Source organism: Brassica rapa, chromosome A03 (genome assembly GCF_000309985.2).
Source record: "Brassica rapa cultivar Chiifu-401-42 chromosome A03, CAAS_Brap_v3.01, whole genome shotgun sequence".
NCBI lineage: Eukaryota > Viridiplantae > Streptophyta > Magnoliopsida > Brassicales > Brassicaceae > Brassica > Brassica rapa.
The window spans coordinates 36,621,699-36,644,773 of record NC_024797.2 but is presented as its reverse complement, the minus strand read 5'-3'; the positions used below and the strand labels follow the sequence as shown (position 1 = coordinate 36,644,773).

The 23,075-nt window shown below is 40.3% G+C and overlaps 1 protein-coding gene across 1 annotated transcript; it reads left to right on the top strand.

Annotated features, from left to right (window-relative positions):
- The first annotated feature begins 3,771 nt into the window (after nt 1–3,771).
- Nucleotides 3,772–12,222, top strand: LOC103848212 (tetra-peptide repeat homeobox protein 1). The gene has a single exon (XM_033286247.1). It carries the CDS (start codon nt 3,834–3,836, stop codon nt 4,719–4,721), a length of 888 nt encoding a protein of 295 aa, XP_033142138.1. The 5' UTR covers nt 3,772–3,833; the 3' UTR covers nt 4,722–12,222.
- The last annotated feature ends 10,853 nt before the right edge of the window (nt 12,223–23,075 follow it).

Sequence of the window (23,075 nt, the reverse complement as noted above, 5' to 3'; positions counted from 1 at the left end):
GAATCGTGAGCTTCAATGTCTATATGAACCTTCCAAAACTTGAGTAAAAATCTTATATTCTTTCATTTCTTGTTTCTGGAAATTAATTCCTTAAAATAAAATGAAATAACAAGAAAAGGGGGGGGGGGGGGGGGGGGGGGTCACATTATCATTACAAAAAATCTCTTCTACAATTATGCATATGCAACAAAAATGAAATTAATGGGTTTTGGATTCAATTGAGTTGGGACAATATGAGAATTTTCTTAATGAATTATTAGAATTAGAAACCACCCTCTTGAATTTTTATTTTATCTAATCTTTAGTTTATTTTTTAGTCGAAAACAAATATTAATAATTCTTCATTAAAACAAATTGTTTTCTACACTTTTGGAAACAAATCTGATTGGTACATAAAAATAAGTTGGGGCCCACGCAAAAAAAAAAGAATAAGCAAAGGGGGGGGGGGGGGGGGGGTCACATTATCATTACAAAAAAATCTCTTCTACAATTATGCATATGCAACAAAAATGAAATTAATGGGTTTTGGATTCAATTGAGTTGGAACAATATGAGAATTTCCTTAATGAATTATTAGAATTAGAAACCACCCTCTTGAATTTTTATTTTATCTAATCTATAGTTTATTTTTTAGTCGAAAACAAATATTAATAATTCTTCATTAAAACAAATTGTTTTCTACACTTTTGGAAACAAATCTGATTGGTACATAAAAATAAGTTGGGGCCCAAGCGAAAAAAAGAATAAGGAAAGGCGGATCACGCTGTATAAGAGAAAGAACAAAATATAATAAAGAAAGAAAGGGTAAGAAGGAAAATAGAAAAAGGGTGGGGTAGTTAGAAAAAGAGTGGAGCTAGTAAGAATATTTTTTTTCTAACCGGGACATATTAAAATACTTTCCTTATTTCCAAGACTTATTTATTAGAATACTTTTCTAACTATAAGAATCAACTTTTTTTGTCAACTGATTCACTTTTATTCAAAAAGGCAATTTTTACAAACATGCACAAATTATATTGTGTCCCAAATGAAGCCCATAACTTAAAGATAATGATCAAGTGCATGTTTGCAGACTCGTGGCTTCATCTCTTCAATCCTTGAAAGAAGAAGGCGGTGCCGAAAACTCGCCGGAAACCATCCATCTCCGTCATGGTTTGCTTTGAGGCTGTTTGCATGTTCTTCATATCTTCAATCGCCGTTGCTTTCATGATTTTCTTCTCCAATTGCTAGGATTGAGTCCAAGGAAGATCTTAAGAAGAATCCTAGACTTATTTATTACAAAAAATCTCTTAATGAATTAATGGGGGGGGGGGGGGTCACATTATCATTACAAAAAATCTCTTCTACAATTATGCATATGCAACAAAAATGAAATTAATGGGTTTTGGATTCAATTGAGTTGGGACAATATGAGAATTTCCTTAATGAATTATTAGAATTAGAAACCACCCTCTTGAATTTTTATTTTATCTAATCTTTAGTTTATTTTTTAGTCGAAAACAAATATTAATAATTCTTCATTAAAACAAATTGTTTTCTACACTTTTGGAAACAAATCTGATTGGTACATAAAAATAAGTTGGGGCCCAAGCGAAAAAAAAGAATAAGCAAAGGCGGATCTCGCTGTATAAGAGAAAGAACAAAATATAATAAAGAAAGAAAGGGTAAGAAGGAAAATAGAAAAAGGGTGGGGTAGTTAGAAAAAGAGTGGAGCTAGTAAGAATATTTTTTTTCTAACCGGGACATATTAGAATACTTTCCTTATTTCCAAGACTTATTTATTAGAATACTTTTCTAACTATAAGAATCAACTTTTTTTGTCAACTGATTCACTTTTATTCAAAAAGGCAATTTTTACAAACATGCACAAATTATATTGTGTCCCAAATGAAGCCCATAACTTAAAGATAATGATTAAGTGCATGTTTGTAGACTCGTGGCTTCATCTCTTCAATCCTTGAAAGAAGAAGGCGGTGCCGAAAACTCGCCGGAAACCATCCATCTCCGTCATGGTTTGCTTTGAGGCTGTTTGCATGTTCTTCATATCTTCAATCGCCGTTGCTTTCATGATTTTCTTCTCCAATTGCTAGGATTGAGTCCAAGGAAGATCTTAAGAAGAATCAAAACTAGAACCTTGTCGGAACATTGACGTTTATGGCAACTACAACTCTTCTGAATTTGAACTTGAATCCCCAACAAAGATCCACATCTCAGGTCTTGATCATCAAGGATACTTCACCTAGACACGAAGTGAAGCTTGACACCGCATCCAAATCAAGATCTAAGCGTTTCCAGCAAAACAGGAACGGCAATCTCTCCTTCAAACGAAATAAACGAGGCCATCAGAAGGAGAAGAACTATGATAGAACTTTGTTAATGTTCAATTCAAATCAGAGAAAGATAGGAGTGAAAACTGATTCTGATTTGGTTGAAACATACACACTAAAATTGTCTATATGAAGAGATTGTTACAAAAGAAATGATGAGACAGCTGGCGTATGGAGAGTGGTCGTTAGGAAGTTGTTACGGAGGAAGGGAAAACCTATGAGAAGAAGACACGTGGAGTATGCGAAACTAACGAGTCGTTGGCGGGTCGACTCAGTAACTCGTTAGTTTCGAAGAAGAATATAAAAGAGAGGAGAGACTTTTAGATTCATTCATTCAGAAAATTCGATTGTAAAACTTTATTTAAACCTGGATATAACTCTGTAATTCTCTTTGATTCATTTTGTTTGGAGATTATTCTTAAATCACGATCTCTTACGAGTGAGTTACAGCTCGTTGTTTTACGAACGGCGAGTTGAGTATAGAGAAGTTACGTTTTACATCAAAAATAAAAGTTCATCCTCCCTCTGAAAAAATTGTATTGGGTAAAAGGGACGGGCTCTAGAGAGAAGAGAGAGGACACTAATTTCGCCAACTATACGAATCAACTTCATCTTAGATTATTAGCAACATACTTTTAGCTTTGGATTTTAACCGATGGTCTTACGAAAATGAATGTATCCATATTTAGGAATTTCTTTTATCATGGAACTTCTTTACTCAAGCTAAAAATCATGAAAGTTTGTTGAAAACATAGATAGGTATTTGATTAGATACGATTTATTGCAATCCCTATCTTGGTATTAAAAGAAAGTTACCTTTACACGATACTAAACATTTATATTAGAAATTTATTTAAAATTTTGACAGTTACGTACGTTGGAAAATTCATCTAAAACAATGAATTTGAGTTGTTCAGAAACAAAAATAATGAAATTGCTAACATTAGGCCTTGCCTAAGCCCGTATTGTCCGCCTAGTCGCTAGTCTTTTAGCGACAAGTTACCGCCTAGCGATTTCTAGAACATTGGTTACAAATATATAAATTTTCTTTTGTTACAAAAATATAAAAAATTTCAAGAGTTATATAAAACTTTGTAAATATTGTTGTTTAAAATAACTTCTTTAATGTAGAAGCACCGTATCATACTTGTTAAAGTTTAAAGGCTTCTCTACACACAGGTCTGGATCTCAAATCAAGCTATGAATTTCTTGCAGATTGCACATTACAAGATATCCATGTTTCAATTCCCGGCAAAAGAAATAACTTCTTTTCTTGCTTGTTCTTTTCACAATCTCTGATTGACTGACTGGTAAATTCAATATGAAAAACATATCGTAAGAATATCCAATACTACCATTAAATCCTAATCTCTATCACATTTACTTAGTTCTTCGTAACAAATACGAAAAACTTGTCATATATATATATATATATATACTTGTGGCAATGACATTGGGAACACAACCTGACCATATATTTTAGATAAAAAGTAATTAAAACCAAAGATGAATATAACCAAGTTAACTGTGGTGGTCTTCATTGCAGCTTTGTGTGATAATGTTGGTGCAAGTCGGCCCAGAGGTATGCACAATGATACCAAACTCAAGGATCAAAAGTTGCAACTTGAAGACATCATCGGCAATATTATTGGGAACATCACTGACCCTATTATAGGCATTATAGGCAACAATACTAGACCTATATATACACCAATACCTACTTTGCCAAACAATACTAGTCCCGCACCTTCCCCTGATGGTGGCTCAGTAGAAATTGTCCCGTCCCTTGCTCCACAAGGTGAAGCCACTAATGGAACTAAAGCTCCTTTAAGTGGCGGGGACATAGGTGTCCCATCCCTTGCCCCAGAACGCGAAGCTAGTAATAGTACGGAGGCTCCTCTTAATGGTGGAATTATAGGAGTTGCTCCATCTCCTCTTAGTGGTGGCACTGTAGGAGTTGTTCCGTCTCCTATCCAAGAAGGTGGAGCCATCAATGGTACTGAACCTCCTCTTAGTGGTGGAATTATAGCACCCCTTCGCTCTCCTATTGTCACCGAACCTCCTCTTAGTGTTGATGCTATAGGAGTTTCTCCGTCTCTTCCCCCAATAGGTGGTGGCACTGAACCTACTCTTAGTGGTGATGCTATAGGAGTTTCTCCGTCTCTTCTACCAACAGGTGGTGGCACCGAACCTCCTCTTAGTGGTGGTGGCGTTATAGGAGTTGTTCCTCCGCCACAAAGTAGAGAAACTCCTGCCACTTACGACATTGAATCTTCCATTGATGTCAATATAAGAATGCCTCATGTATCCACTGAAGGAGGAATTGTTTTTACTACTACTAACAACTTTGGAAATGAAGATGACAGCAATGGCGGGAGCGGTAGGGAGCCTTGAATCGTGGAAAAGCTATAAATATAAAGCGCTAGTGTTCATGCTTAGCCTCTATAAGTAAATAAATAAATTGTTCTCTACAAACTACAAAGTCACGTTCTCTTTTGTATTGTAAATAATTAGAGAATGTGACTTTTTCTTTCTCTCATTCAGTCTTTTTGTTAATTATTAGAAGAGTTAGCTACCGAGACCAAAAACAAATGTTGCGTAAAATAACTATACTAATAAAAGACGCAATATTTTATCTATGTCAGGAACTTGTGATTAGAACTTTGTGATCGTCAATAGCTTTGTACACGAAACTTGAAACTAGTTGTTCATTTCTATCAGTTGATAAAATCTTGTTAGTTAGTCGAATCTCATAATTGCCATCTCTAGGTTTGAGAACTTCGTGAAGTTGCTAATTCTGGGGGGGGGGGGGCGGCTGGTGGGGGGCATTGTGTATAAAGGGTTTCGTCCTAAGTAAAGAGGTTTAAATGTATTAATATAATACAATCCAAAACAAATTTAAAGATACAGAGATATTCATAGTTTACAGACTGGGGCTAAAATGTACACTTTAGGTCTAATTTATTATAAATAACGTTGGACGTATGAGCTTATAACTCGCCAAGCCACCAAACACAATGAGCTAGAGGAAGTCTGCTTTTCCTATCCACAAATACAATAGTTGAAAAAGTCTGAAAATGAAGACCTGCATTCTTTTACCAAGCTATAAAGCCTGCAAAGCAAATTCAAAACGTTCCAAGACGTGTCGCTCTGAGATTTCGGCGGCTGTAAATTTAGCAAAAATTTTCTATAATCTTTTTTTTTACAAATTTGGAAACCTATATTTATATAATATTCTTTAAAAAAAATTAAGAGTTTGAAGCCAATGTTTCATCCAGTTTTGCCTAGGAACAGCCCTAAAGATGTTGGGGCTTGTCGAAACACATGCACTGAAAAAATTAAACATCATGTTTTCACATTGCCCCCTCCCCCACCCCCCCCCCCCCTCCTAAAATGTTTTAGTTGTACTATTAATGATCTAGGTGGTGGGGGGCATCATGGATTGTGTAGAAAGGGTTTCGTCTTAAGTAAAGAGGCTTAAATGTATTAATATAATACAATCCAAAACAAATTTAAAGATACAGAGATTTTCATAGTTTATAGACTGGGGCTAAAATGTACACTTTAGGTCTAATTTATTATGAATAACGTCGGACGGATGAGCTTATAATTTGCCAAAACACCAAACACAATGAGCTAGAGGAAGTCTGCTTTTCCTATTTGTGATAGTTGAAAAAGTCTGAAAATGAAGACCTTCATTCCTTTACCAAGCTATAAAGCCTGCAAAGCAAATTCAAAACGTTCCAAGATGTTTGGCCTTCAGATTTCGGCGACTGTAAATTTTGCAAAAAAATTCTATAATCTTTTCTTTTACAAATTTGGAAACCTATGTCTATGTAATATTCTTTAACAAAATTAGGGGTTTGAAGCCAATGTTTCATCCGGCTTTGCCTGGGACCAGCTCTAAAGATGTTGAGGCTTGTCGAAACACATGCACTGAAAAAATTAAACATCATGTTTTCATCCCCCCCCCCCCCCCTCCTAAAATGTTTTAGTTGTACTATTAGAGATCATTAGGTTAATTGGAAAAGATCCTGAACATTGTGCCAGAGATCCCCAATTCGAATTAGTGACTCTGATTTTTTTTCTTGATCTTTTCGACTAAAACACGAATTCATTATCATTGTTTATTATCCCCAATTCGAACCATGATGTTGGGGCATCATGGATTGTGTAGAAAGGGTTTCGTCCTAAGTAAATAGGCTTAAATGTATTAATATAATACAATCCAAAACAAATTTAAAGATACAGAGAAATTCATAGTTTACAGACTGGGGCTAAAATGTACACTTTAGGTCTAATTTATTATGAATAACGTCGGACGTATGAGCTTATAATTCGCCAAACCACCAAACACAATGAGCTAGAGGAAGTCTGCTTTCCCTATCCACAAATACAATAGTTGAAAAAGTCTGAAAATGAAGACCTGCATTCCTTTACCAAGCTATAAAGCCTGCAATGCAAATTCAAAATGTTCCAAGACGTTTGGCCCTGAGATTTCTGCGGCTGTAAATTTTGCGGCCAATGTTTATGTAATATTCTTTAACAAAATTAGGGGTTTGAAGCCAATGTTTCATCCGGCTTTGCCTAGGACCAGCTCTAAAGATGTTGAGGCTTGTCGAAACACATGCACTGAAAAAATTAAACATCATGTTTTCACCCCCCCCCCCCCCCCCCCCCCCCCCTCCTAAAATGGTTTAGTTGTACTATTAGAGATCATTAGGTTAACTGGAAAAGATCCTGAACATTGTGCCAGAGATCCCCAATTCGAATTACTGACTCTGGTTTTTTTCTTGATCTTTTCGACTAAAACACTAATTCATTATCATTGTTTACCAGAACCACAAGAAATTGAGGACAATCATAGAACAACTTCAATTGAACACTTAACATAAAAGATTTCCTAGCTAATGAGTTCGCTAATATGTTGTTTATTCGTTTTGTATGTTGGAACTTATAACAAGTGAACATTTCTTTCCAACAACTGACTGTAGACATATAATAATGAAACCTTTGTTTGAAATTTGCGTTGTTGATAGTGGCGGCATTGTCTCCTTTGAAAATAATGTTGGTGTTCCGCGTTGACCAAGAAGCTTGGATTGCGCAGACTAAATCAGAAAATTCTGGTTCCTCTATTGTTGGTCTACCTTTAAATTTACCCATATCCGTTCCAAGACAATGCTATTACTATCACATATTACCCATCCATACCTGATTATTTTTTTCTCTAAATGATGAGAGATATCATAGTTGCATTTTACCCATCCAACTCGGTGGAGGAGACCATGTGGAATGACCTCTGCTATTAATTTGTCGTCGTGTACAAATATGAGTCAGTTCATAGTATGATACATCCATTTGGTGACATCCACTTTACCTCTTTTAACCGTTTTCGTTTCCAAAATATTATTGGATGCAAATAATAGTTAATTCTTATTTTTCCATAGTCTCCAAAGAATCCAAAATGACAACAGTTGACTCTCCTTCAGGAGTGATATGTCTTAGTTTTTACCGGTTTTAACCATGGTATAAGTCTATTTATAGAGTCTTTATGTTATGTTTCAAGTCTTATTCAAGGTCTTTCAGGTCTATGTACGTTTTGAAGCATTATAGAAATTTTAAAGTCATTCAGAGCTTAAAGTGACCTGAAATGTTGAAGCCAGAGTTCGATATTTGCAAGTAGTGTCAATTGACATTCCAAGTGTATCGATCGACACTCGTTCGCTTTGGCGGGTCTCCGACTGAAGTTTCAAGAATTACATTTTGGCCCAAAAGTTTCCCTATTTGCAAAGAGCCCCTAGACGTGTCTAACCTATATTTATGTATTTTCCAGCCATTGTTTAGGCTAAGACTATCTCCAATGGTACACAATAATATTCTTTATATTTCATTCTTAGATAGAGTAACTTTATAAGGGCATCTCCAATAGTACTCTATAATTTCATCTATATTTCACTCTAAAATAGAGTAACTCTATTATAGAGTTGATATTGCTCCAATGGTTAACTCTATAGTAGAGTTACTCCATAAAAGAGTAGAATATAGAGAAATGTTGTTTTTTACTCCAAATATAGAGTAAATAAACAACATTTATCTATGTTCAACTATATTATAAAGTAACTCTATTATAGAGTTAACCATTGGAGCAAAATCAACTCTATAATAGATGTATAACCTAAATTCTACCCAAAGTATTTGATAGTGATCGGGGTTGATCTTTGGAAAACAAATGATGTGGGCAACGCTATCTTTAGAACACAACGATGTTAAGTAGTTTACGGTAGGCGAAAATAGACTTTATTGATAACTGGGATCGAATACAATGAATTGAACTAGAACGAGAAAGAAAGAATCTAAAAGTGGGAAGACAACAAGATCGATATGAATGTGTAGCTCTCTCTAGGGTTTTCAATGTGTCCTCTTCCGTGTTTCTTCTTCTTCTTTTATAGTAAGTCGACTCCGAGATCTCCGTGGTGGCTCTGCGATCTCAGCTTCTTGTTATGCGATCTCTGCGACCTCTTCTTCGAGTTCGATTCTCGTTGTGGGCCTCGGCCTGTCTCGGCCCATTCGGTAGTGACCAAAGTTTGGTGCAACATTTGTCCCCCAGCCTCTTTTGATTTGATCGAAAAGGAAAAGGAGGCGGTTATCCTTCGGTATGGATCTTGTGGTTGGATTATTGCAATCATTCGGGTTCGGTTTTAATAATCGTTTTTGAAAAGAGCCGTTTGTCGGCGCGTTTTCTTTTATTACTATTTTAATTGGTAAAGGCTACTTTAGCTGCCGCTAGGGCGTGGACTAGGTTATAATTGCTTTTCTTGATAGCGATGATATAGCCGTTAATTAATGTGGCTTATATATATACATGGGAGGTTTTTCTTATAGCCTTATCTCCGTTTCCAATCTCAAATATCTTTCTCCCTTGCTCTGAATCTTTATATTCTTCGAGCTAAAGATGTGTTCGTCTCTCAATTTTCCTCATCCAACTACAACCGCAGATGATCTCGAGAACCTTTACGAGGTTTATGGGGTTGATCGTTCCGTCGTCCTTGATTTGGCCGGTGCGAATGAGACCCCTGAAACCGTGAGAGTGGGCTACTACGGAGCCTATCTTTCCTTTTTCCACTCATGAGGTCTTATCTTCCCGATCCCGGAAGCGATACTTGAGATCTTGGCGGAGATTGGGCTATCGCTTTCTCAGCTTCTCCCGAATTTTCGAAGGCATCTTGTCACCTTTTTGGTTAAGGCTAGGGAAGAGGGTCTTTCTTTTGGTCTTAAGGAGTTCCGTCAGTTCGTTCTGGTGAAGTGGAACAATCAGACCCCTGGGACTTTCCTTGTGTCTCCACGTCCAGGTCGTCACGTCATAGAGGATATTCCTTATCGAGACGAGAAGTGGCGAGAGCAATTCATTGTTTTCTGGATGGATCGAGCATCCATGGGTGACTTTGATTTTTCCCGGCTTTCTCGTCGTTGGGCTGAAAATATCGGTTAGTTCTCGTCCTGCCTATGCGTTTAGGGTTTATCGGGATCGAAAACTAAAATTTTCGTTTCGTTTTTGCTTGATGTAGTTCCCGCTGGAAGTTCTTCGATGTCGGATGAGATTCGCGGTCTGATGTTGATCCTTCGGAGAGGTCGTTCGAATTGGTCCACTTTTGACCGGATTCGGATTCAGACTGTTTTTGCCTTGCCAGTGGGGACCGGCAGAGCTTCATTAATCGAGGGATCCAAAGATGAGGCCAGGCATTCCCGAGAGGTCGCGGGGGCTTCTCCTGCTCATGACCAGTCTTCGGATAGGTTAAATAGACAGCTCGTGAGGAGGTCGTCATTCCGAACTTCCGGGTCTGCACCGAGAAGTCGAACTTCAGGAAAGTCTCCTTTAATCCCAATCCATGATTCCGACGATGACGATGCTTCAGAAGAGGGTCGGCATCCTGTTTCGCTGAGTCCTGGTATGGATGACGAGACCATGGTGATTCGTAAACGACGTCAATCGTCGGAGGGGCCCTTGCCTGGTCCATCTCGTCATATGTTTGTTCCCGAGGGAGATGGTTCTTCGTTTGCGGTTCAGAGCGATCTGATTTCCCTAGCTGGTCGTATGACGTCCGCAGGTGAAGGACCCTAAGATCGGCTCACTCGAATGGATCAGATTTGGATATGAACTCCAGATGGAGAACTAGATGGATTGAAGGGTCTCACGAAGGATGCAGATTGGCCTTCGATATTCCCGACTCCAAATGGTGCTTGATATGACTCACAAGACCAACGATTTGAGGAAGTGTTTACTTGGATATGACTCATCAAGAAACACGACAAGTTCTTAAACGAAGAACAAAGAGTTTAAACTCGAAAGCTTTTGACCAAAACGATTTCTGATTTATTAAAATGAAAGAGTTTCATACTTATAGAATTTTGTAGATCTAGAAATTAAATAGAAAAGTAGATCTTGATCTAGTCTTTAATACAAAAAGTAAAGAGATAAGACTAGACAAGGTGACTGTTCGGCTTCTGTCCAGATTCGTTGTATCCTGAAGCATGAACCGCGGTAAGGAGAAGGACGGATGTGGGACTGTCCGTACGAACCACCATGTCCGTTTAATGAACCAGACTGGGCCAAGTGCGTCCTATGTCTTCAGAAAGATGAAGGATCCTTGCCTTAGTGAGATGGATTATAAAAGTGCATGAACTGATCAAAAGGGCCGATCAATCGATCAGTGCGGTCGCCGGTACGTGCAGTATGGGCCAATCGAGCCAAAAGAGAGAAGCCATGGTCTGAATAGGACTTGGCTCGAGCTAAGTTGGTTCTGGCTTGACCATCAATCTTAGCTTAACGAGTTGGCCGGAGAGACGGGCTTCAGTTCGGTCAGTTTTAGCATCTAGTCGAGGATCTAGACGAAGCTCCAATCCGGACGTTCGCGGGTCGAGCCGATAGACGGCCTGATCGATCTGTCTGATCTGATCGATAAGATAAACCTCAGCTGGGACGTCTGGAACGTTCTGATCGGTCTGGTCCATGGACTGGGGCACATCATTCCCTCCTTCTTTAAAAGGATTTGTCCACAAATCTGGACCATCTACAAGAAAAGGAGAAAGATCAGATACATTAAAGCTTGAAGAAATATCATACTTACCTTGCAAATCAAGCTGATAGGTATTGTCATTGATCTTTCCAAGGATCTGAAATGGACCATCGACCCGAGGCATAAGTTTAGACTTTCTTTCTTCTAGAAACCGTTCTTTCCTCATGTGAACCCAAACAAGATCACCCTCCTCAATGATCACCTCCTTTCTCTTCTTGTTGGCATATCTTTTCTACCCTTCGGTTTTGGCTTCAATGTTTGCACGAACCTGCTCATGTAACTTCTTGATAGTGTCTGCTTTCCTTTTGCCATCTGTGCTAACTCCTTCACTCAAACGCAAAGGTAAAATATCAAGTGGAGATAAAGGATTAAAGCCATAAATGACTTCAAAAGGTGAGAACTTAGTAGCAGAATGCATAGCACGGTTATAAGCAAACTCAACATGACACAAACCTTCTTCCCAAAGCTTAAGTTTTTTCTTAACCAATGATCTAAGCAATGCAGACAAAGTTCTATTCACTACTTCAGTTTGGCCATCAGTTTGTGGATGACAAGTCGTAGAGAACATCAATCTGGTTCCTAATTTAGACCACAAAGTTTTCCATAAATAGCTAAGGAACTTAGCATCACGATCAGAGACAATGGTCTTAGGCATTCCATGCAATCTAACAATTTCCCTAAAGAAAAATTCAGCAACTTGCACAACATCATCAGTTTTATGACATGGAATGAAATGAACCATTTTCGAAAATCTATCAACAACCACAAAGATGGAGTCTCAGCCAGTTTTAGTCCTAGGAAACCCAAGATCAAAATCCATTGAAATATCTACCCAAGGATGAGAGGGAATGGGTAGAGCTGAATACAAACCGTGATTAGATGCCTTGGTTTTGGATTTCTTGCAGATCAAACATCGGCCACAAATCCTCTCAACGTCCTTCATCAAGCTTGGCCAGTAGAAGTGATCATAAACCATTTTGTATGTCTTCTTGACTCCAAAGTGTCCCATAAGACCTCCTCCATGAGATTCCCTGAGAAACAACTCCTCAAAGAACATTGGGGCACACACAAACGGTTATCAAAGAATAAAAATCCAGAATTTTGAAAGTACTTTCTGTAAGCCACTTTGGAACACTTCTGAAATATTTCTTTGAAATCCGGATCAGTCACATACAAGTCTTTGATAAATTCAAAATCAAGTAGTTTAGTTTCAAGGGCTGAAAGAACTCTACCTTCGGGACAAGGCATCAGCCACAACATTTTCCTTACCTTGCTTGTACTTGATAACATAAGGAAATGTCTCAATGAACTCAACCCAAAGTGCGTGTCTCTTGTTCAGCTTCTGTTGACCCTTAAGATGTCTCAAGGACTGGTGGTCCGTGTGGATAACAAACTCCTTAGGCCAAAGATAGTGTTGCCACGTTTGAAGAGCTCTCACCAAAGCATATAGCTCCTGGTCATAGGTGGGGTAGTTGAGGGTGGCGCCTCCAAGCATCTCACTGAAGTAAGCAATGGGTTTCCTATCCTGCATCAAGACAGCACCGATCCCAACTCCGGAAGCATCACATTCAATCTCAAAAGTTTTAGAAAAATCAGGAAGTACAAGTAAAGGAGCATGAGTCAACTTCCCTTTTAACATCTGAAAAGCTTTTTCTTGGGCTTGTTCCCATTTGAAACCGACGTTCTTCTTGATCACTTCAGTCAGCGGAGCAGCAATGGAACTGAAGTCTGGAACAAACCGTCTATAGAAACCGGCCAGACCATGAAAGCTTCTTACCTCGCCCACGGTCGAAAGACTCGGCCAGTCTCGGATGGCTTTGATTTTCTCCTCGTCCACTCTAAGTCCATCAGCACCTACAACAAAACCTAAGAACACCACGTGATCTGTTCCAAAAGAGCATTTACCAAGATTGGCAAAGAGTTTTTCTTTTCTAAGAACTTCAAGAACAGATTTTAGATGCATCTTATGATCTTCAAGGTTTTTGCTATATACAAGAATGTCATCAAAGTAGACAACAACAAAATGACCTATGAATGACCTCAAGACATGATTCATCAAACAAATGAAAGTGCTAGTGCATTAGTAAGACCAAATGGCATAACAAGACATTCATACAATCCTAACTTGGTTTTAAATGCGGTTTTCCACCCATCACCTTCCTTCATCCTAATCTGGTGATAGCCACTTTTCAAATCAATTTTAGAAAAGACACATGATCCATGCAACTCATCAAGCATGTCGTCTAGCCTTGGGATGGAATGCCTATACTTTACCGTGATGTTGTTGATGGCACGGCAGTCCATACACATGCGCCAAGAACCATCCTTTTTGGGCACGAGAAGGACAGGAACGGCACAAGGACTGAGGCTTTCCCGGATGTAGCCTTTCTCAAGAAGGTCACCAATCTGTTTCTGTAGATCCTTGCTCTCCACCGGATTGGTACGGTAAGATGGCCGATTTGGTAGAGACGCGCCAGGAACAAGGTCGATCTGATGCTCTATGCCTTGTACTGGTGGCAATCCCTTAGGATTCTCTTCTGGAAAAACATCAGAATGCTTCTGCAAAACATCTAAAAGTTCACTCGGAATCTCCGGTGCAAGGTCAGAAGAAGAAGTCATAAGAGATTCTTTGTACACAAGTAAAAGAAATGGCTTTTAAGAGTAAAGAGATCTCTTGACCTGACTTTGTTTGATATATAAATTGGAGTTCCGTTGGGATGATTCAGGTTCATCTGGCTTGGGTTCCTTCTCACGATTCCTCTTGAGCTGGATCTGATCTTGATGAACCTCCAAAGGTGTCAAAGGAACAAGCGTGATCTTCTTCCCTTTATGATCAAAGGAGTGTCGGTTTGTGAAGCCATCATGCATGGCTCTCTTATCAAATTGCCATGGCCGCCAAGAGAATGTGGCATGCGTCCATAGGAAGAACGTTGCAAACGACCTCGTCCTCATATCGGCTAATGGTAATATGGACAGTAACTTGCTCTTTCACATACTGTTCTCCAGCCTCGTTTAGCCATTCCAACCTGAAAGGACGAGAGAGAGGCCGAGTAGCAAGTCCTAGTTTCCTGACAAGAGTGACACTAGCAACATTAGTACAACTCCCACCATCAATAGTCAAAGAGCAAACCTTTTCAGAAACTAAACATTGAGAATGAAAGAGATTCTCCCTCTGTTCCTATTCAATGGTTTTGGGTTGGACACTCAGAGTTCTTCTCATGACAAGTAGAGGGCCATGAGCTGGATAGTCAAAGCAAGGCTCCTCATCATAGATCGGGTCGGACTCATCATCAAAGGCTGGGTCGGAACCATCGACCAAGTGGCCGTTCGTCTCATCGAAGATAGACTCGACCATGCCTTTCCTAGCAACGACTAGTGGCCCGTGATGCGGATATCCAAAGGAATCATCCTCTTCATCAAAGATCGGACCAAGATCTTCTTTGTTCTCCTGCTCATCCTCAGATTCAACTTCTCCATTCTCCATGAGAATCATCACTCGTTGGTTGGGGCAGTTTTTGGCAAAATGTCCTAGACCTTGACACTTGAAACACCTAATGTCTCTTGCTCGGCCAGAAGCCTCTACTGCCTTCCTTTGTCATCACGAGCAGGGACATTAGTTTTAAAAGCATTATGTGTTGTGGAAGAAGACTTACCCTTGTCTTGGTAGCTTGGCTTAGGAGCAAAGGCCGGTTTAGGAGAGTAGGCCGGGTTAGAAGTAATGGCCGGTTTCGAGAAACTCTTCCTCTTGAGCTGTTGCTCGATCAAGATGGCCTTGTGTAGCATATGTTCCACACTACCATACTCTTGAAGCTCCATGCGGTCTTGGATGTCACGGTGGAGGCCTGAAAGAAAGCGGGCCATGGTGGCGTCCAAGGGCTCGTCCGTGTCCGTGTTGGTCATCAAGACCTCCATCTCTTGGTAATAATCTTCCACATACTTGGTTCCCTGAAGCAAGCGTCTTAGCTTCTGGTGGAGATCGCGGTTGTAGTGGGCTGGCACAAAACGTTTCCTCATCAACACGGTAAGCTCATCCCATGTCTCAATCGGCCGTCCACCTGTTCTCCTCCTTTGGGTCAACACCTGATCATACCAATTAATAGCATAACCAGAGAATTCAGTGGCAGCAAGCCTTACTTTTCTAATTTCAGAATAGTTTTGACAATCAAAGACATGCTCAATTTTCCTTTCCCACTCAAGAAAAGCATCAGGATCATTTTTACCATCAAAAGGTGGAATTTTCAGTTTTAATCCGTTCAAGCTATCATCAGTACGACCATTTCTAGCAAATGGATTGACATCACTTGGATCTTGGGTTCTAGGACCTCTTCTTGGACAGTATGCTGATCTGGCCTCGTCCTCCTGATCGTCCTCCTCTCGGATCTCATCGTTTGACCGAGTGTTCCTAGGCGGACGGTCTCTTCTTTCTCCGGCTCTAGAAGGAGCTTGGCTGGCCTGAATCTCATCAAGCCTCTGGTGGATCTGATATAAACCTGCGTTTAACATATTAGACATAGAATCATTCAAGGCACGCATTTGAAGGTTAGACAATCCAGCAACTGAGTTTCTGGGACGGTTCCGTTCATCATCACTACTTATGGTTCCTGAAATTTCTTAAACATAAAACTTTAGATAAAAATCCTCACTCTCTCAAGTGTTTGATCCTCACCCACACACGTGTTTCTCTCAGAATTTGGATGGTCACACAGTAAGTTTTCACTCAAAAGTTCTAAGAAGAACAAATCAAAGAAACTCAATGGACAAAAACCAAGTAAACACAAGGGAATTTTAAAAGAGAGAATGATAAGAGATTTTTGGTTTTGGGAATCCGTTTTAACCACCTCAAAGGCTTGATTTCTCCTCAGCCAACATGATTTCTCTTCCACCACCGATCCCCAAATGAAAAACTTTTCAAATTCTTTTTTTTTTCTTTTATAGATAGATATTTTTTTTAATAGATAGAGGATGGTAATGAGGAGCCCGGATTCAAGATAGATAGAAGAAGAAGTATTTATGATTTAGAAATGGAAGATGAGAAAGATGAATGATTTAGAAGATACCAAACGAGTGGCTCTGATACCACTTGAAGGAACCTAAGCTCGGCTCACTCGAATGGATCAGATTTGGATATGAACTCCAGAAGGAGAACTAGATGGATTGAAGGGTCTCACGAAGGATGCAGATTGGCCTTCGATATTCCCGACTCCAAATGGTGCTTGATATGACTCACAAGACCACCAAGTGAAGGAACTCTCGTCGTTGCTTGATATGACTCACAAGACCAACGATTTGAGGAAGTGTTTACTTGGATATAACTCACCAAGAAACAAGACAAGTTCTTAAACGAAGAACAAAGAGTTTAAACTCAAAAGCTTTTGACCAAAACGATTTCTGATTTATCAAAATTAAAGAGTTCCATACTTATAGAGTTATGTAGATCTAGGAATTAAATAGAAAAGTGGATCTAGATCTAGATCTAGTCTTTAATACAAAAATAAAGAGATAAGACTAGACAAGGTGACTACTCGGCTTCTGTCCAGATTTGTTGTATCCTGAAGCATGAACCGCGGTAAGGAGAAGGACGGATGTGGAACTGTCCGTACAAACCACCATGTCTGTTTCATGAACCAGACTGGGCCAAGTGCGTCCTATGTCTTCAGAAAGGTGAAGGATCCTTGCCTTAGTGAGATTTGGATGATCAAAGTGCATGAACTGATCAAAAGGGTCGATCAGTGCGGTCGCCGGTACGTGCAGTATGGGCCAATCGAGCCAACAGAGAGAAGCCATGGTCTGAATTGGAATTGGCTCGAACTAAGTTGGTTCTGGCTTGACCATCAGTCATGGCTTGACGAGTTGGCCGGGAGAGACGGGCTTCAGTTTGATCAGTTTGAGCATCTTGTCAAGGATCTAGACGAAGCTCCAAATTCGGACGTTCGTGGGTCGAGCCGATAGACGGCCCGATCGATCTGTCAGATCTGATCGGTAGGATGAACCTCAGCTGGGACGTCTGGAACATCAGAAGGTTGCCGTCTTCCGTCCCTTGCTTCATCAGTTGAGAGGGAAGCCTACTCTAAGGCCGCTGTGGCGAGTTCTAAGGTTTGTTTCTTGTTTACCTTGTTTCAAGAAGCTACTTCGTAGTACTTGCTTATCTTGATTTCTTTTCAGGTGATGGAGGCTTTCAATGAATATATCGTGATGATGGAAGATCATGTCGCGGCTTCTCAGTATAATAAGGAAATCAAAAGCATTGGTTCTGAGATCAAGAGGCTTTCGAAGGAGCTTGAAGCTACCAAGCGAGAAGGGAAGGAGGATGCTGAAAAGATCAAAGCTTTAACTGAAGACTGGAAGAGAATTCATCTGGAAAATAAGGCTCTCAAATCCGTGGTGGTCGCTCAAAGGGAAAGACTTGCGAACACTCGAGGTTGAGAGAGATCAGGACGTCCGCCGCGCTTCTCGTAATGCTCGTCGTGACACTGCAGCCAAGCACCGGGAGGTTCTTGAATCTTTGAAGGGTAAGTGGGCGAGCAGCAAAGATGAAATATCTGCTGCGATTCAGCTTCAGGAGGTGGTCGCAATTATCGATCTCCTGACCGAGCTCAAGGATGGGGGCTTGACTGTGAACGCGGAGCTTTCTCGTTTGAAGGAAATGGAAAAAGATTGTGTGGATCTTCTTGCATCGGCCGCTGTGCCTGATTGGTCGATCTCTGAGTTTGATCTTCCTCAAGTTTCAGATGATTCAGTGGATCAAATCGGGGGGGTCGTCTGTGACACCCCCGATCGTAGATGACCGGAAATGACACGGTCGATGTTCTTCGATGGTCGATCTGAGGTTCTCAGAATACTTCTGATCTCCTTAGACCAACAACGAAAGAACACCAACGTCCTATCGTATATAACTCTAGGCTTTTCAACCCGACAAAGCAATACCCGATAGTTAGTTTGTCCGGACAAGGACTAATATCATATGGAACCTGTACTTAAAAAAACATTCTTTATATATCAATCAAAAGTATCTTACAAAATTTTTATAAATTAACCTCGAGGTTTGCGGTCAACAAATCTTATACATAAGAAATAACAAAATAATAAAATTACCGCTGGCTAATGATGTTCCTTCGCGTCCTAGAGTAAGGTCTCCCGCCTATTGGTTACCTGCATCACAAATGAGTCATGAGTAACTAGTTTACTCAGTGAGCCTACTCCCTCACCCCAACATATATTAATAATATCTCAAGCAATCAACTCCATTTGTATGCAGTTGAAATATATTCCATAACTCATAAAAATACATATATAAGCCTTACCATTCCATCGATGTGAATCTTATCTTAAACATCACCTCCACGACACCTGCCATTCACTCATACTTATAACACATATATATATATATATAGACTAAACCCGGAAAATTACCAAGGCTAACCGAGCCTAGCAGAGAAATAAATATAACCACCATATTCATTAGATATTCCAAGATCGAACATCTAACGCTGCATGCAGTTACACGGCCTCCAGGGTGCGACCCCATCATCTTGTCTTCGTATCCTTGTTCCGTATCGCAGGAACAATTCACGGTAATGCGGGAACTTTCGGGAGAGTGAGTATACAATAAGACTTCACATGATTTATACTTATATATTTAATACTATACATAGTTTGTAGTACTTGAGAACAAGTACTAAGGTTTAGAATAAACCTCTATGATCATTCATAAATATTTATTAGTTTTTACACAAAGTAAACACCTCCCCAATTCAATAATTGATCAAGAGACAAAGCCTACCAATCATCTACATTCAGTAATGATCAACCATCTATCTAGGGAAGACTAAACTCGAGCTCAACTAATAACACTCAATTTCACTCCTGATTCAGAACGTGTGGATACAAGATCAGCCAGGTCGATTCAAACAGAAACTCTACTCAGCTTAGTTCAAAGCAGTTCAATTCGGTTGAAGGATAATTCAGTTCAGCTAAGCCTTTAAAAAAATATCTAAGCGACATAACAGAACCAAGATCAATCCACATACATGCTTAAAAACTAATCTAGACAGGAAGCTTAACAAATCAGTCCACTTGTTCCAAACAAAACTTCTCTGAACTAGTAGCTATGGCTTACCGATTTCCTCAAGCTTTAAGATGAACTTGGTTGATATAAACATCAAGCTGAACACACGTCTAACCTGATCAGGACAAGATATCCATGATAGGTTCAAGATCCGAAACAGACCAAATCGTTTTGTTTACCTAACAAGAACTGAAGCTCAAGCAAAACTGATCTCATCAAACCCATATGTTCTTACCGATAAAATCAAAGGCTAAAGAACTTGGGTGATTCTAAACTCTTGGATGCCAAACCTTCAGCTCTTAACCACACAAGAACACACTGGATAAAGTCACAGGATGGTGAGAAAGGTTCGTCCTTGCTCAATTCTTTTCTCTGAATTTTTCAACTAATTTTTCTCACAGATTTTTCTCTCTTATTTCTCTCTTTCTCTCTTAATTTTTCTCTGGTTTTTCTTGCAGTAACAGGATGTCCAGAGGAAAGAAGAGGGTATTTTATATCATAAGGAGTTGCTTCAGATGAGGGTTTTCTCCCACAAAAGACAAAGCTGAGGTTAGACAGCTGGTGACATGCTTCAGCACACCAAGCAGCACAAGCAGCTGAACATTTCCCTTCCAGGAAGAAAGATACAAGCAGCTGAAGCAAACAGCTTGTGACCAGCATGTGACTTCTAATGAGCAAGCAGGTAAGCAAGTAGGTGCATGTAATGTGACCTAATTACTGAAGAAGCAAGTAGGCTAGAAGGTGCATGGCATGCGACTGTTCAGAAATAATTTCAAGAGTTTTGTCGATATTTTTCGGACTGTTTCGACTAAATATGTTTCATCCTTCGAATCTCGTCCTCCTCTGAAGAAAATCGCCCAGCATGAATAAAAATCGACAATAATAATTAACACTCGACTAGAACCATCAAGATATGGTCTTTCGACCAAAAGACAGCCCCGTCAAAAGATTAATTCACTGACTCAATTTTTATTTTTAATTCTGGTCGAACTACCTCCAAATTGGTCGAGTGGAATTTTTCTCGACCAAAATTCTATCTGCTCGTGAGAGTTATTACATCGTCTGTCCCCCGATGTTTCCGTTTCTAGTTAGCTTTTTTTTTGTTTGATATCTTTCAGATTTTGCCAATCTTTGATCTCGACATTTTGAATATCTTCCAACGGATAAGTATAAAATTTTGGAATATCCCGGTTTTCCTAGTTTTCGAGATTCTTTTGTTTGGGTCGGTTGGGATATCGCGAGGGCTTGATCTTTGTAAAGCTTTCAGCTCTGTTCTGGAATTTGTCGTAGTATTTCACTCAGTTTCATTTTTGCTTGCTAACAAACATGACTTCGAGAAGATCAAACTCTTGTGATTCCGACAGGGTGCAAACTCGAACTGGTGTTGCTAATGTGGAATGTATTCGATCCGGAGACGTGAGCGACACGCTTACAAAGGTTCTGCATGAGGAGACCCGACTTCCACGGTCTTCATCCTAAGGGACCAAAGATCCCGAAGGTGAAACGTCAGTTGCTCGTGTTAAGTCGAGCAGCCAAACAGGTTCGGATGGGCGTGATCGTCCTCCAAAGAAGGCTAAGATGAATGGTTTGGACCGTCGTATCGTTGTCCCGAATGATACGGCCGTTGCCAAGCCGTTTCATTGGCAATTCTCGCATTCCAAGGATTTTCCTATTACTGAAGATCCAGATAGTGTTGCTCATTTGGTGAGGTACTTCAAACCTGTTGGATGTCCGCTGTTGGGGTCAAAATCGGTCACGACGGAATCAATGTCTGAAAGTCCGTAAAAATCAGCATGAACATTTTACGAAAAATAATCTTCGTAAAGATATCCTTACGAAGAGCCTAGCGGTAAAATCTTGTTCAAATCTCAATCAAACAACTAAATATCGATTGTTCGAAGGCAACGGACATGTATCCAAATCGGCCGCAGACAAGCTCGAGTATGGCAATCGGACCGCGGACAAGCCAAGCTCGATCGATACGCGGCGACCAAGCATGCACACAGCTCGGTCGCTATATAGCGACCGAGCTCGAACCAAGCTCGGTCGCTACGTAGCGACCGAGCACGCCTACTGCTCGTTCGCTACGTAGTGACCAAGCACGCCTACTGCTCGGTCACTACGTAGCGACCAAGCACACGTACTGCTCGGTCGCTACGTAGAGACCGAGCTCGAACAAAGCTCGGTCTCTACGTAGTGAGCGAGCACATGAACGATTCGATCATTACGAAGCGATCGAGCTTTCTCAAAACATCGATACGACGCGAATACATGCATTCTCGTCTACTCTTTAGTGCTATCTCTCAAATATCGTAGCTGAACCATTTCATGTTTCTCGTCACTCGAAGTCATCGATCAAACTTTACGATAAAAACCGCGGAAAGTTCATTTTTATCGAAGAAACCGTAACAAACGTTTCGAGTCAAAAGACGGCCCAAAGAGACCTAAGACGTGACTTGAAGCCCACTTACGATTTCTTAACCAATAGCCCATAAGCCGTATGATGGTTTGTGCTTGGTTCGCAAGGAAAGATAAATGTCAAGTTTCCGCGGATATATATGAAGTTTTCGAATATAATTACGAAGATCGGGAAAAATGGAATATCTCCATTTTTAGGCTATGACGGTTTAGGGGCAGAAGGGGAAAAGCGTAAACCGACCTAGGAGCGAGTATATAAGGAGTCCTAGGCGAGAGGCATGAGAAGAACTTTTTCACAGTAAACTTAGCACTTAAAGCGATTTTAGGCAATTTTTTTCCGTTTTTGTTATTCGAGCTGCGACTCAATTAGGTTTTTGCCATCTTAGGGTTTTTAGAACTAGAAATCTCACCGACAGCTCTCGTAGCCCAGGCACTTACCTTGTTGTAAACGTTCAAACGCAGATTCGGAATAAGAACTACCTTGTCTTTACGTAGCGAGCGAGCACGCACACGGCTAGGTCGTTACGTAGCGACCGAGCACGTAGCGACCGAGCACATACACAGCTCGGTCGCTACATAGCGACTGAGCACGCACACGGCTCGGTCGCTACGTAGCGACCGAGCTGAAGCCAACTCTCCACTCGCTACGTAGCAACCTGTAAGGCCTCAGAAAGGTCCTCCTTTGGGTTCTCTTTTGAATCCTCATCGAAATGCTTTTCGTTTCGTCTCAATCGGAGTTTCCGTTGAGATTTTACGACAAAATCAAGTAGGACTCTTCTTGGCTTGCTTCCGCTCGCTACGTAGCGACCTGTCAGACCTCCAGCTCGCTACATCCACTGTCAGGCCTCAGAAAGGTACTCCTTTGGGTTCTCTTTTAGATCATCATCGAAAAGTTTTTCGTTTCGTCTCAATCGGAGTTTCCGTTGAGATTTTACGACGAAAACAAGTAGGACTCCTCTTGGCTTGCTTCCACTCGCTACGTAGGGACCTGTCAGACCTTCACTCGCTACATAGCGACCTGTCAGGCCTCAGAAAGGTCCTCCTTTGGGTTCTCTTTTGAATCCTCATCGAATCGCTTTTCGTTTCGTCTCAATCGGAGTTTTCATTGAGATTGTACGACAAAAACAAGTAAGACTCGTCTAAACTCCTTCGCTTGCTCCTACTCGCCCTTACCTCCATCTTTGTGTTCTC

Excerpts from the sequence above, each read along its gene's own strand:
- LOC103848212 (XM_033286247.1), top strand. The coding sequence starts at position 3,834 with ATGAATATAACCAAGTTAACTGTGGTGGTCTTCATTGCAGCTTTGTGT.